The 15,315-nt window shown below is 35.6% G+C and overlaps 1 protein-coding gene across 1 annotated transcript in view; it reads right to left on the bottom strand.

Annotated features, from left to right (window-relative positions):
• Nucleotides 1–258: 258 nt before the first annotated feature.
• CHM (CHM Rab escort protein) overlaps nucleotides 259–15,315 on the bottom strand; it is a 198,101-nt gene continuing 183,044 nt past the window's right edge. Inside the window, exons 13-15 of the mRNA XM_022580809.2 lie at nucleotides 15,211–15,309; nucleotides 9,691–9,851; nucleotides 259–3,594 (exon numbers count right to left, since the gene is read on the bottom strand). Coding sequence (XP_022436517.1) covers nucleotides 3,403–3,594; nucleotides 9,691–9,851; nucleotides 15,211–15,309 — 452 coding nt within the window. The 3' untranslated portion in view covers nucleotides 259–3,402. The remainder of the gene's footprint in view (nucleotides 3,595–9,690; nucleotides 9,852–15,210; nucleotides 15,310–15,315) is intronic.

Genomic DNA, 15,315 nt, shown 5'->3' with positions numbered 1-15,315 from the left:
AAACAGAATGAGATCTGATGCTGGCATCTAGAACAGTTTGCTAAGTAAACATACCCATGTATCATTTGATTGCCTTTTTCACAAACCTGACACAGTTGGCAGATGCCTAGGAATAAAACCAAGTATACAGCTGGACAATTAACTAAGAATTTAAGTAACAGACCAGTATCAACAAATAAATCAGTTCCAAGACAATTTTTAATTTCTTGGCATATATACAAAATTTTAATATTAAAAAATAGGATACCACGCCTGAAAGGCATTAAAAACAGACTTTATTTCCTCTGAAAACTTACTGTTACAGTGTGCAAATTATGAATAATCATATATTCATGCTTTTGGAAATGCATATAAGAAAAATCAATCAAGAGTTGAGAGAGAAATTATCCAATACCAATAGCAGTAAATAACTTATTTGTAAGAAAACTGCTTTGAAGGATCACTACTATTTAGCAATCAAATTTCAACAAACTTTTTTCAAGGTTTTTAGCACTTTAGACAAAGGGCTGCCTTCTCCAGAACTACAGCTTTGACAGAAGTTAATCATTAGTGTGGCCATTATTTTACACAAAGGGCTGCCCATCTCAGAAATTACTATTCCAAAAGTTAACCATTAACATGACTATTTTCCTATGAGCAGCTAGATATCATAGAAGATGGGGAAATTATAACTCAGTTTTCCTATAGAAAAATATATGTTTATAATATACATATCATATATATCTATCTTTTTCTGGGCAGGCATACCAACTAGACAAAAATACAGTAGCAACATAGGGTTAGTAACCAGTTTTCATGTTGATCACTAAACTGAATGGTATTATCATTTTTGGTTAATAAGAAGCATGCATAACATAAACATTTTAAACACATGAATAAAAATTCTTTGATAATAGCTATTTTCAAAATTTAAAATTAGCTACTGAAATTTCTGCATCACATACAGCATTTATATTTTATTCATATGACTTCAGGCTTACGGTTTTACAACAAAACTAAAAGGTTTTCCTTTAAAGCTATGAAAACAAGTATTTGCAGTAATTAAGATAGCTGAAAAGAATGCTCTTAGAATAATTTCTATTACATTCTGAGGCAACAGGAAATATCTAAAGTTCTCTAACACAAGGTTTTTAACAGTTGTGTATTATCTTAATCATCACTAATCATATTCAGGAGCTTTTAAACATTTCAACAGTATTTAATAAATAACCTGGAAGAGAAATTCCGATGCTGGCTAATGGATGAAATAGGGTACAGTATGGACTGGGCCATGAGACCACAGAATATCTCCTTCATTGTTTTAGAGAGCTGTAGTAAAGCTATCAGTATTTTTCTAGTCATTCTGGGTGTGCCCTGATTGGCTGTTTACATAAGTGTGCATGCTGCATCAAGAGGCCTTAACTCTAAGACTATAACAAAGTACAATATCTTAATTGGTGCAGTTTACTGCAATTGTATTCAGACTCAATACTCTCATACAGTGGAAGCTTTTATATTGCTCATACTGCGGGGCAGAGCCAATACCCGGTGCTTATAGGTATGTATTGTGCATTTAGCGCATGCCGTGGTTGGGTTTCAGGATATATGATTTAAGATGGATCTGAATCCATATAACAAAGTAGGTTATAATGTGATTCTATTGTCCCTGATTTGTATAACATTATAAAAGGGGAAGAAAGGGATAGAGGGGATTAAAGAGATAGGAGAGAGGCTATACAATGGGGAGAAGGATTAGGAGTAGCCTGAGAGGCTGGGAAGATTTTCTACTGGATTCAGCTATATCCGCAGGGGGTTTAAAAGGTGAGGCAAGAGCTACATTCCTGATTTTTTCCATTTCTCGTGAGTCTGTGACCTGACAGAGCTGGTTTCCTTTAAGATCTTCTCTGAAATCTGGAGAGGTCAGAGCCCTGCTGCAGCTGAAGTATGTAAGAACTATGTGCTTTCTACTGTAGCCATGGCTCTCTGATCAGCAAGATAGGCCAGACTGCATGACAACGCACTTTTAATGTATTTATTTATTGAAATAAGTTGTTGGGTCCAAACTATTGCTCAAAAAAGGTAAACCATTAGAGCTTGGCATTTGGAAAGATTTTAATATAGGCACTGTCACTGTAACTAGATTTGCTGCCTATGTACAGCCCTTGTATTTTTATGTTAAGTGCATATTAGGGTTTACCAATTGTCATATTCTATTTAGAGTCCTTGGTTGTTTCAGGTTTACCTACTAGAAGAGGAATATGAAGAGTTTATAGACTGTTTTCCTTATTAAGATTCAAAACCACAATTTCACGTTACTATGTTTACTTTTCTATTAGACTATAAAATACTAATTAAGGAAATAGATTTTTATTTTAAAAGCTTAATGCAATAAGAACACTGTGATCTATTGTGTTGGGGGAGGTGACAGCAAACAGTTATTTGCTGCATGAGATCTTTGATATTCACCCCCAAGACAATGAGAAAATTCTGAAACAACTTTTATTCCAGAAAAAACATTCTAAGGATGGCACTGCATTTATCTTCAATATCATTCTCATACAGTAGACATATGGAGAAACTGAGGCCCAGAAGTTAAACAATTTGCTTAATATCATCGGTGGCATAGCTAGGACTAAATTAGGTCCACAGACAATTAGGCTAGTGCTCCAGACACTCGACTAGACAGAATTTCCAAATACCAATGAGCCTATTCAAATCTTTCCACTTCTTCAGTATTGAGCCTTCCTAGTATGTTCAGGATTCACATACAAATATCACTACTAACATTTAAAAGAAAAAAGCACTGAGTAATGAACTCATGACTTGTTTATAAAAGTGTCTACTTTAATATTAGCATTTTCAATACTCAAGATAGAAAACAAAACAAACCTCTATTTCAAGCATAGGCTCCTGCCTGGATCATGACACTTTAGTTTTTATCAGCTATATTTACGTATGCTTTTATCATTTGTGTCACGATGCTCATACCCATAAAGAAAATAAAACTCAAATAATCAAAGGAAATATGTAAGCAGATTTTGAAGATGTGGTTTTCAAACAAAGATCCAAAGTGGCAAGCAAAAGCTGTCCTAATACCATAGAATTATTAACAATGCATAGGATCACTTTCATAAACATAGCTATATTTCTGGGAATCAATCCATTTATAATTTTTATCTGCTAATTCCACAGGTTTGGTATCTTAAAGCAGGCAAGTCAATGTGCTTTACAAGTGTTTTGTGGTCTTGGAATGTACTTTTTAAGGAAAATTCCCTTTTGGATTTCAATCATCTGTTTCTCTTGGTAATTCTGCATGTCAACTGGCTGCTGCTTTGTAACATTTTTCAAACCTTTCTTCCATCAAGAGGACTCTGAGGCTAGGAGGATTTTCCAAAATGTGCTATTCAGTTTGGTGTATACTCGTTATTCAGAGGGCTCCTCTGAATTTCTCAGATTTGTGCTTTCCCTGGGAGTCTCTGAGTTGGCCTCTGGTATAGCACTGGATTCTGAAGCCTCTGGTTGTAAACTGTCTCCATCAAGGATAATGTCTTCAGGATTTGGTGGGGGTGGACAGAAGTCTTCGTTGGGGCAGATTTGTTGGAAAAGTGCTTCAGCCTGGCCAGGGAAGGAAGGGCACAAGAGTTTTTGAACATTAACGTAAAATGTATGTGCCTTTCTGGAACTATCAAAACAATGAAGTATCACCCTTAAAATTTTCTTTAAGTTATAGAACTTTACACAGCACACACAAGCTTCTAAAAACTGCTTTCAGAACTCCATGACTTTTCTCCCTCTAATTTATACATTCATTCAGGCCCACCCTTCAAGTATATCAGTACTTGCTAAGACTCTTTATGAAGTGCTCAGATAGTTGAGATTTTAAGGTCATTCATTCTACATGTCAACAGAAATACAATTTCCCTTAATATCCTTTATATAATTTCCTAATAGAGCCTGTTTGTGATATTTGTACAGTCTAATTTAGCATATACTAAGTTTAACAAGTCATTGTTCAAATCAAGAAAATTCTTCATTGTTTGCTCTACTATCTGCTTTTCTAATTTTCCTCTCCCTGTGCTTTGAGGAATATAACACAGTGTCCAAGACAATGGACACTGAATAGATAACCATGCCCAAATGCTGGCTCTGCCACTTAGCAGCAATGTGATCTGGGGAATGCTTACTCAGCTTCGGAGCCTTGCTCTCCTTGCCTATAGAATGGCAGAGAGTAAAGTAAGCCTCTCTATTTGGTAACTGTAATCATTGCTATTAATAGTAACATAAATTAAAATGTTGAGATTTAAGCTGAGCTTAGTCTGGCAGGGTAAGAGAATAATAAAGTGAATGTGATCTTAATTAACAACAACAAATACACACACATACAAGAACGTAAATGTGGCAAGTAGCACTGCTATTCTATTCTAAACATATTCCTGCTATTATTTAGATGAATACAGTTCTTTGTTAGATAAGGGTCCCTGCCAAGCTAGGGAGCTTGCACTCTAGCCTACTGGTAAAAGAACATCATTAAAGGGTTTTAAACATATGCTTGTTTTGCTTTAAAGGTTACAATGTCTGTCTGTACCACTTCAACCCTTCTTCCCAAAGTACACGCAAAGTCATCCATTAGGTCAGGAGTTGACAACTATGGCCCACATGTCAGATTCAGTCTGCTGCCTGTTTTCATAAGTAAAGCTTTACGGGAACACAGTTACTCTCATTCATTTATCTATGGTCTACGGATGCTTTTGCACTGCATTGGTGGAGTTGAGTAGTTGCAAAATACATTATATGGGCTGCAAAATAGAAACTATTTGCCATTTGGCCATCTATAGCTGGTAAACTCCTACATCAGGTGAATAAAGCCAGTATCTTTGGGATAGGGTGAAGGGTTGGTTAAGCAGAAACTTTTGAGCTTTGGTGTCGAGTTGAAAGAAGGGACAGGGAGAGAAAAATAGCTTCTTTCCTTCTTAAGTATAGTTCAAAGTTATATTTTTAGACATGCCATTTTATTATGGATATTTTGAAATTAAATATTTGAGATGCCTGCTTTGCTTCCATCCTGGGGTCTTACCATATACATCTTTGCTGGAGACATTTAGTCCCTAGAAGCAGGACTGAGGTCAGACAGAGCCTCTACCTCACACTTTAGTTCCTCTAATGGTCACTGTGTCTGTTATCTCTACCTTATCTGCCTATAGAAGTTCTCCTTCTCCTTTACTCTCTGCATGCAATCAGTCAGCAAATCCTATCAATTTTATCTCTTAGTTCTTGACTCCACCTGTTCCTCCACTAGAGACATAGCCCAGACATGCACCATCTTTCCCCTGGACAACTGCAACATCTCAGAACTGGACTGGTCACTTTGCCTCTAGGGTTCCCCTGTGTAATCCATCTTTATGCTGCCCTTAGAAGGGTCAGTGGAAAATGAAATTCTGTTTATGCCTTTTTTGGGCTTAAAACTCTTCTAACAGGATAAAAATCCAAGATACTTATGGCAAACAACACCCTTCAGGCCTATCTTCTCTGGTCTCATCATCTTCTTCTTCATCCCATCTCTGCCTCTCAGGCCTTTTGCTACACTGTTACCTGTTTATTGGTACTTTCTTAAACATACCATGATGTTTACACCCTGGGCTGGTGCAAATGCTATCAATTTGACTGTCTATCACTTGGATGAAGAATTGCTACTCATCTTTTATATTCTTCCCTGTAAGGTTCTCTGACTCCTAGATACAACTCATGGCTCCTCTATATTACTTTTATACTTTCGATATCATTCTCTTATTGCATATACCACACTGCAATGTCATTTGTTTACACGTTTTTCTCCTTTACCAGACAGTGATTCATCCAGGAATAATGACTGGGTTTTAGTTAACTCTGAATCCTTAGTGCCAGGCATGGAGTAGAATCTCTCTTTCTCTCTCTCTTTTTATATATATATTTTAATATATTTATATATATAATATATATAAATATTATATATATATGGAAGAACTTTAGAAACCATATATTATACAAATGTTGAATATAAATATTGTAACAATTATTATGATTACTATTATTATTACTGTTCCTCTTACTTCTACTCCAATTTGTCTGTATCTCACACCTTGTCTCCCTTTTGCCACCTCCCTGTAGGATAGATTTTCTCCTGAACTCCAGTCCCTGTGGCTAGATCCCACTCGACCTGTTTTTGTATATCCCTGTCATGAACAATGTGTGTCCTAAGACTGCCAAACAATTGCAGGTTGCCGCCCTGCTTTTATTTGTGTTCTACCTGCTTGTGGAAATCCCACCTTCAGCTCACTGCCATTGGCCCTCTCTGATGCCAATTTCCTAAAGCCAGACTCCAGCCTTTCCCAAGTCTCTCCTCTTTCCAACTGCTGGAAACTTTTAGGGTCAACTGCCACTTTCTGGAAGGTCTATCTAATGCTTCTTGGTGAACTTCATTTCATTTGCCAACTAAGCCCCAGTTCTGAGAGTTGTCACCAAGAGGTTGGTTCAGAGTACTTAATTGTCAACTTTTAACCTTCCTTGCTGTTTTAAAGCCAGAAGTTAGCTTAAAGGGTAAAGGCTTTCATGTGGTTAAAATAATTAAAAAGAGCTAATTATATTGTGAATTAGTTTCCTTATATTGGGAAGTACAGAGAGGACACGTTGAGTTATTTAGATATTCCCATGTTTCTTTAACATACATCCACACAAAACAAACAAATATTTTGTCAATCTAGCAGTTTAATGTATTTAGGATGTATCTGCATTAACGAGTTGAAAGTAGCATAGTATACTAGGTGAGTGTACAAGCACTGGAATCCAACAGACTTGAGGTTAAACCTTGGATAAAAAATTTAACAGCTATGTGATCTCTGGAAAAGTTATTTAGCCCCTTTGGGGCTTAGTTTCCTCATCTGTAAAATGGGGATGTCACAGATACTTACCTCATAGGGTTGTTGTGAGAACCAAATACAATAATATATATGAGATGATTAGGACAATGCCTGGCATGTAGAAAATGCTCAATGAATGGAAGCTTCAGAAGATATGAGGCCTAAAATTGCCCTCTCCCTCAATGGCTTGAGAAAGTGAATGCTACTGCACTATGTGAGCAACTTGACAGTTCCTATGACCTATAAAGCTGGTCTTCAACTTACAAATTATGAACCAAAAGTCATAAGCAAGTTGCTGATCTGTCCATATAAACAACATTCTACATGGTGGTTAGACTGCCAGCCCAGTCCACATCAGCCAATATAACCCATTTCATACCTTAAGTATAATACAGAGTACAGTACTATTTAACTATTCTTATTCTCAAGGCAGTGGCAGCTCCTAGGCAATGGGGGTTCCTGAAGAAGGAGGGAGCTATCACTGGCTTGGGAGTATAGACAAGTAGGGACTATAGACCAGTCTGTTCATCAGTACCTGTGGGTAAATGAAACACTCCCTGTATTAAGAAAAGAAATATCTATGTCAGGTTCAGAAAAAAACGGGAGTAACACAAACTACAAAAACTAGCAAGTCACAGAAAGATTCACATAATAGGGAATGTCTTGGTATGCTCCTGCACACAACTTTAACTTGTGAGTAATAAACAGATCAGATTACTTTATATTTTTAATATGTCTTCAAATCATAAATAGCTTCATATGAACACAGAGAGACAGGTCTATGTTATTCAACATCTATACATTTACAAATAAGAAGAGCAGATGCAAACTTGCCAACTAGCAAAATGAAGCATTTTATTTCAAAAAAAATAAAAAGAGAAAGAAAGAAAAATGAAATCTGCAGGTACTTATGTTTCCTACACAGGCAAAGCTTAGGTGATGTTCTGAGGGCTTTTAGAGACAATTTGGAAGACAGAGTCATCAGTTAGTGCTTGGGATGAACACAGCATGACATACTGGAATTAGAACAGAGTTTATCTGAACAAACTGGCTATTTTTATTTTTTATTATTATTTTTTGTGGTACGTGGGCCTCTCATTGCTGTGGTCTCTCCCGTTGCGGAGCACAGGCTCCGGACGCGCAGGCTCAGTGGCCATGGCTCCAGGCCCAGCCGCTCCGCGGCATGTGGGATCCTCCCGGACCGGGGCACGAACCCGTGTCCCCTGCATCGGCAGGCGGACTCTCAACCACTGTGCCACCAGGGAAGCCCTATCTGAATAAACTGGCTATTTTTAAATGTTATTATTGATGCCCTTTAAAGTAGGCATTATAATATTTCTCCCAAAACTGATGTGAGGTTAAAAGCTGTATAACAAATATAAACCTACTTATAATTAACAGTATATAATAATTAGCACCCAAACTAGTATTACTGTTTTCTTCTGTGTGAAAACACTGTACTCAAGTCTATCTTCTTGGGAATCAATATCTCATGATAAAATTATCCTTTAATTTTAATCTTTTAGCTTGCAGTTTAGATCACATTAGCACTTCTATATTAAGTCCTTATTTAAGGCCTTCCATTTTGGTTAAAAAAACATTAAAGTTCACTCAGGAATAAAGTTACCTGGCTGATAACTTGCTGCTAATTTCTTCTTGGAAAAAAATGGACCATCAAAGCAAAAATGACTTGGCCATTTTAAGCCATAAATGTAGATATTGAACCATCCTGAGTTCCTATTAAACTAACAGAATAAATGATGGATGAGAGATGTGACTTTCTATTTTTGTTTGTTATCACTGACTAAATATGATTATCCTGGATCACCACTAGACTCTGAAGATGAGAAACAAAGAATCTGGTAAAAAACTGTAAATGTATAGGTCATAGCCTTGCTGCTATGCCTAAAAATTAAAGGCTCAAAAAGGCCATCTGCTCCTATAAGATCCCTACCACTAGTGGGAATGAAACTTCCATCTGTGGTCTTAGAACAACGTTAAATTATCCATTTATTGTTTCAATAAACAGATGCGCCAACTACATTGGTGAAAAGTTTAGACTTATACCTTAAAAAATGGTATTTTCTGCTCTACTCTTCCTGTCAAGTGCAGAAAAGTGTGTTTGTACATGCATATGAATTTTCAGCTTAGTAGACTCATAATTCACTTTTGGCATTTTGTGTCACCTGCCCTGTACCTATTGATAGCCCTGCCCAGGAGTGCTGTCACAAAATTCCACCTTGATTTAACATACTCCTCAGCAGCTATTATAGTAGCTTTGGGACACCAGCTTGTGTCAAAACATTAAAGGAATCATGTTAATTGTGAAAAACTATATGTTCTTTTCCATGGTAAGAATGTGCCTTAAAAATGTGCCATTTTAAAAATACATTTTGTATGCCTTACTAGTTACACTCCTTTTGAAATGACTCAGGTTTACAGAGGAAAAAGTTTGTGTATTTCAAAATACAATGATAGGCCACCATTTAAATTAGAAGCAATGTTTCTTTAGAATACTGGCATTATAAATTCATTTTTCTAAATATGTATTTCTAACATCTTCTATCTTTATTCCCACAATGGAACTCATAAACAATCTCTTGTAGTTCATCATTATATTCAAGAACGTGAAAATATTTGATATTAAAGTGGCTTTGTTGTTCACCGAGAAAAAGTTTAGGGGCAAATTGCAGAGATGGTATTAAATGAGAGAGATGCTTTTTAAGTTTCTTTTCCCACCTCCTAGAGGAAAAAACAATTCACTTTCCCTACCACACCAACTTCTTAACATAAAACCAAGAAACACCAACAGCCTTACCTGTTTGACTGCATTATCATTTCCTAAAGCACAGTCTGGGCCAGAGCAGACATAAACGTTGGATGGTAAATCATTGTAAGAGTTCCTGCTGACGTCTGAAGAATCTCTCATATTGAAGTAAAGAGCCCACAGAAGTCTTGGCTTTTCAACTTCTTCATTTTCTAAATGTAGATATAAATTTTACTTACATCTAAAGCACAACATGCCTCTCAATTACTACAACATGTAGCCAATTGCTAACAAAGCTACCACTATATATTGTAGTAAATCAGAGCTTTGTATGTAAACTATAGTAAATCTGCATCCACACACTCTAATACATGTGTATGATATTTCAAGCAATGATGGCTTTTCAGCCTAAGACAAGTTAGATTTTAAAAATTATTCTGATTAAGTTACTTAGATTTAACTCCAATCATGTTCCCTTGGATTTCTCATCACCAGTATGAAAGCACTTATGATCATATTCATCTTTAAATCATGCCAATGAAGTGAGAAGTTAACATAAATTGATTTTCTTATGTTTCACATGGATAAACCAACTTAAAAAATTATAAAGTGAGTCAATACTATATACAGGATTATGAGATGACCAGAATAGAGAAATCTATAAAGACAGGAAGTAGGGGAATTCCCTGGCGGTCCAGTGGTTAGGACTCAGTGCTTTCACTGCCGAGGCCCAGGTTCAATCCTTGGTTGGGGAACTAAGATCCCACAAACTGCGTGGCATGCCCGCCCCACCCCCCTCAAAAAAAGACAGGAAGTAGATTAGGGTTACCTAGGGCTGTGGGGGAATTGAGGGTAAGTGCAGGTTAATGGCTAATGGGTATGGGGTATGGGTTTCTTTTTGGAGTGATGGAAATATTCTAAAATTGACTGTGGTGATGTTTGAACAATACATTAAAAAACATTGGATTTTATACTTTAAATGGGTGAACTGTATGGTATGTGACTCTCAAGAAAGCTGTTATTAAAAAATAGTATATACAGGATTAAAAATTGGATATCCTAACTCACTAACACTCTGTCCTACTAGATTACAAAAGTAATGCCAACCAACCAACAAATAACAAAAATATGATTATGAGACTGTAAGCTGTTTTCAGTGCACATTCTCTCATTTACAGCAAGCATCTATTAAGTGTTAGGCATCAGGCTAGGAGCTGGGGATACAAAGATGAAGTAGACTTAGTCCTTATTCTCTTGCTCTTTCATGTTCCCTAATACAGAGCCTAGCACATAACAGATGCTCAATGAATAATTTCTGAACCAATTTTAATTCTGCTTTCAGGTATAATCAAAGCATGATGTGCTTATTAAAAGATCCAGCCCTCTTAATCTCAATACCTAAAGCCTAATCCTTGCTATCTTAATAATTATTTCTATGCCTTTCTTCTTTAGAAATGTTATAATTACATTTTCTTTGGTTGAAAACAGAAAATATTGCTGTTAATATATTTATTGACTACAGTGTTTTCTTAGCCTGAATCTGAAGAAAAATTCAAATTCTGTACAATGATAATAAAGGATGTGCATGATGATTACCCAAGACCATAAGGCACCTTGTGAATCATAAAGAAAATTCTAAAGGTAAAATTATCTAGTTAATTAACTCTTATTGGTAGATTTATAATCAGTGTAGAAAAGTTAGCTAATTGCATTCTTCAGTTAAAAAGAATGTCCCATTCCCCAATTCAGGACAAATAGGTTTTTTATTATACTTAATTTAAAATATCTCCACTACAACAATACCAAATATGTTCTCTTTCTAGCTCATCCTGAATAATCCATAATTATTAATGTGATAGGATGAAGAAACTCTGGATGAAGTGATCCTCTAAGATGCCCCTTTCTAATGCTAAGATCTATGAGTCTAAGGTATCACTAACTTCATGTAAAGCACACAATAGGTGGCAAAACCTACTTACTTACAAAATAAAGGAACATAAGAGACTCATATTTCACAGCTAAAACCATATGGCTCTTAGTAAATTTATTGGTGAGCTTAGTTTCAGTAAATCTTACAGGAAGATGGTTAAACATACTGCCTATCACTTGTGAAACCAGACTCTAGGAGCATTGCAGAAAAGTGAGCTAAGGTCTGGAAGTCCTTTAATATTGCTCATTCCATTTCTAAGCATATACTAAGAGAGCTTATCTTACATTTTATGAAAGTTCCAGCTCAGAGGAGGGCTTTCACTCAATAAAAGTTGGGGGAAATGAATAATTCAATTATAGGAAAGAAATTTCATAGAGGTTGAAGTTTTGAAAAGAAACCGAGAGGAAGATGAAAAGTTGACATAGGCTGAAGATAAATGCTCTAGATACAAGGGAGTTATCGGGCTTTGACCTTAAAACCCTCAAAGAAACAAGTAATTGCTTCATCTTTCTTTGAGGCCAGCTGGAAGGCAGAGAGATAGCTGGAAAAATAACATGCAATTGTGCAGTGCAAAATTGTCAAAAAATTATTAAAGCTGTCGAGGTTTGGTTAGGAATACATCACTTGGTCAGAAATAGAATTGGTTTTCTGTAATAGCTCGTTTCATTCAATTAGATTGTGCAAAGGACTAAACAAGTAACAGGTAATTTAGAATAAAATCTTGGGCGAATTAAACTGGGGCAAGTACAGAATAAAGTAGGCTGAAGAAAATCAACAGTGGCACACCAAATAAAAGCAACAAATAGTCTATAGCTGCATGCCATGTTTAGGGAGAGAGTGAACTATTTTAGCAACATAGCACAGTAGCACAAGACCAAGAGAGTAGGAAGACTGCCACAGCTGTGACCTAGACTGGACACAACAAATAGAAAAAGGAATTAAGATAAGGCATTTTACTTCTCAGCTCAGTAAAAACACCCTCACCAGCCACCTATTTCAAAATGACACCTATAAGGGGAATTCCTGCATTTAGGCAGTGCTGATTTTTTGAGATAGGAACTGAATGAGATAGAATGAGATAATGCCACATGCTGTGCCCAATGGAGGGAAAAAGAGAAAGAAGATGGTGCAGTGATGATATTACACTGCAGACATTTGAAGATATTGTACTAATGAAATTCTTGCTTCAATTTGTACGGAAAAATCTCAATTTCCTGGGTAAAATAAGAAATCTCTTAGGAAAGTTCTACCTGTGCTTTGAAGGATATTATGGAATCTGGAAGAATTAATGCACATATGAATGGTGAGCAATCACCTCATTTTCTCACCTGCAGAATCAGGTTTATTAAGCATAAAGTATCTGAAATTTCCTTGGACTGTGAAGTAGGGAAGAGTTTAGAGATCTCTGATGCTCTTAAAGGAGGCTGGGAAGTAGGGCTCTTAGAAGTATTAGTACAACTGCTTCTTAAGACAGAGCATATGTCACGAGCTCCAGCTGATACCTTAAACATGAACAAGTAAGAAAGAGAGGGAATAGAAGGAATACCTTCACAAGGCTATTGGATTCCTCAGATACAAAGGCAAAAAAGTACTGTGTTTGAGAAGAGAACATTATCTTTTAATACTATAAATAAACTTCATTGCAAAGTGACTAGGCTGACTTTCACAAAAGCTCAGGAAGCACAGCACTACACAGAACATATAAGTCGAATAAAAAGAAAATAAGCTTAAATAATGTTATTCCTCTGGCACACATTTAAAAACAAAATATTTATAAAGCTTTAAATCATAAGGTTTCATATCATTGTCAAATAATTAAAACATAATAGTAAAAGCCATCAATCTGTGAAAATAGGGGCTTTTGCTACAGAGAAGAATGTGCTTTAATGTATTAAAAGTTCATATTACTCATAAAGTTCCTTCTTCCTCATTTAGGCAGGAAAATGAATTGAGTTGTCTTCTCCAGGTGACTTTGCCTCTTTGACCTGCCATGGCCCAGTGCTCACTTTATCTGGTGATTCATTTTCAATAACTCCAACAGTATTTGTTCTGACATTTTAATTAAAATATGACCACTACCTCATCCTGATGATAAAAAGCCTATGTGTCAGTGAAAACTGGCTTTTCAGTGCCTCAGTGCACCTGAGGACCCCTCTGAGCACATAGTTCTTACTAAAGAATTTCACTCAGGTTCTAAACAATACATCATTTCAAAATGGGATCACATTAACCATTAAGATTAATGTTTAAAAATCTAAAATGGCTAGAGGATGCTAAGTAATGAATATGTAATTTACCCATCTTGATTTTTTAAAAAAGAAAATGCATTTAAAAAGTGAAGAGCAATGATACAATATTCAAATTTAGTATATTATTTGGGACCACCACACAATGAAATTACAACCAAAAATTATGAAAAAATTCAGAAATAAAGAAGGAGTTCTGAGTTTTTATAAGCAAGGTAACTAAAGCCAAAGACAAAACTATTATTCCATTTTACATTTAGGAATATTATTGTGTATTGTAACTCTGCAATCAAATTTTTAACAGTACATTTATATGAGACTTTCCAATGGAAAAAAAAGTAAATATGAAACAAATTAAATTCCAAACTAAAGTGAAGTAAATTTTCAGACTGCAGAATTTGATTCAAGCAGCCCAAAAAGAAATTAATTATACCGATATTAGCTCCTGAGAATGGAGCAGTTTGTTTTCCTATGTAAATGTAAATGCCCCTTTATGCACTATCTTGCAAAGAAAACAAACAAGACACACAGAAGATGAGCTAAAAGGAAATACAATAGGTAGGGGTAAATAAATGGTTGCCTGAACAAACATAACATCCAAAGAAAATGAAGATATATGAATTAATGAACTGGCCAGGATTCAAGTGGACATCCAAATCCTATAATGAAAATCACCGTCACTTCATATAAATGAATAAGATCCATTAGGCCATGTTTTGATCACCTACACATAGAATTCACTACAATTTGCTCCATTCACAGCTACAAGGGCTACCCTATGATGCGGGGAGAAAAGTTAAAAAATTCGTGGTTGAAAAGCATCTTTCCATCATGAGTAGGCAGCAAAGTGGCATATATGTTTTGAAAGCTAAATATTTATCACATCACTAGCATGCAATGCATGAAAAGACAATTATTGGTTAGGAAGGATTCCTACGTTTGCCAATTAATAGCTTAACTTTCTCTCAGTTGAACCAAGTTTTTTTTTTTTTCTTTATAAATGAAGATAACTTTTTCTGATAAAGGAATATATGCTCTTCATACAACATCTATAAAATAAAGAAAATTAAAAGGAAAAAAATTATACATAATCCCACCAAAATTGAGAGATTTCCTGAGTCTTTTTTCTATGCATATGAGTATGTACACATATAAATTTATATTTTTGCACTTAATTATATACACTGTGTGTGAGATGTAGCTTTTTCTCTTATTATAAATATTTCCCCATTTTTAGGAAGAGAATGTGCTTAGTCATCCTAGTAAAACACGTAAGCATTGGTGCTGAATACATCACCTTTCAATTCAGGTTGCAGAAACCTTCCTGAGATCTCTAAAGAGGAGTAAAGTGGTCACGTTACCTTTCCATCATGAATCACTGATTATTGTTCTTACCTATCTCCTTTTCGGTATATGGAGTAAACAATTTCTGCACAACTGGTTCTAAATCTTCTCTTGCTGTTTTAGAAGACGTACAAGTCAAATGAACCAAATCTGTTT

Source organism: Delphinapterus leucas, chromosome X (genome assembly GCF_059928025.1).
Source record: "Delphinapterus leucas isolate spDelLeu-1000000601 "Yukka" chromosome X, BTC_Dleu_Yukka2, whole genome shotgun sequence".
NCBI classification, from domain to species: Eukaryota; Metazoa; Chordata; class Mammalia; order Artiodactyla; family Monodontidae; genus Delphinapterus; species Delphinapterus leucas.
Note: the sequence above shows the minus strand (reverse complement) of the source record. Positions and strands in the feature narration are given on the sequence as shown.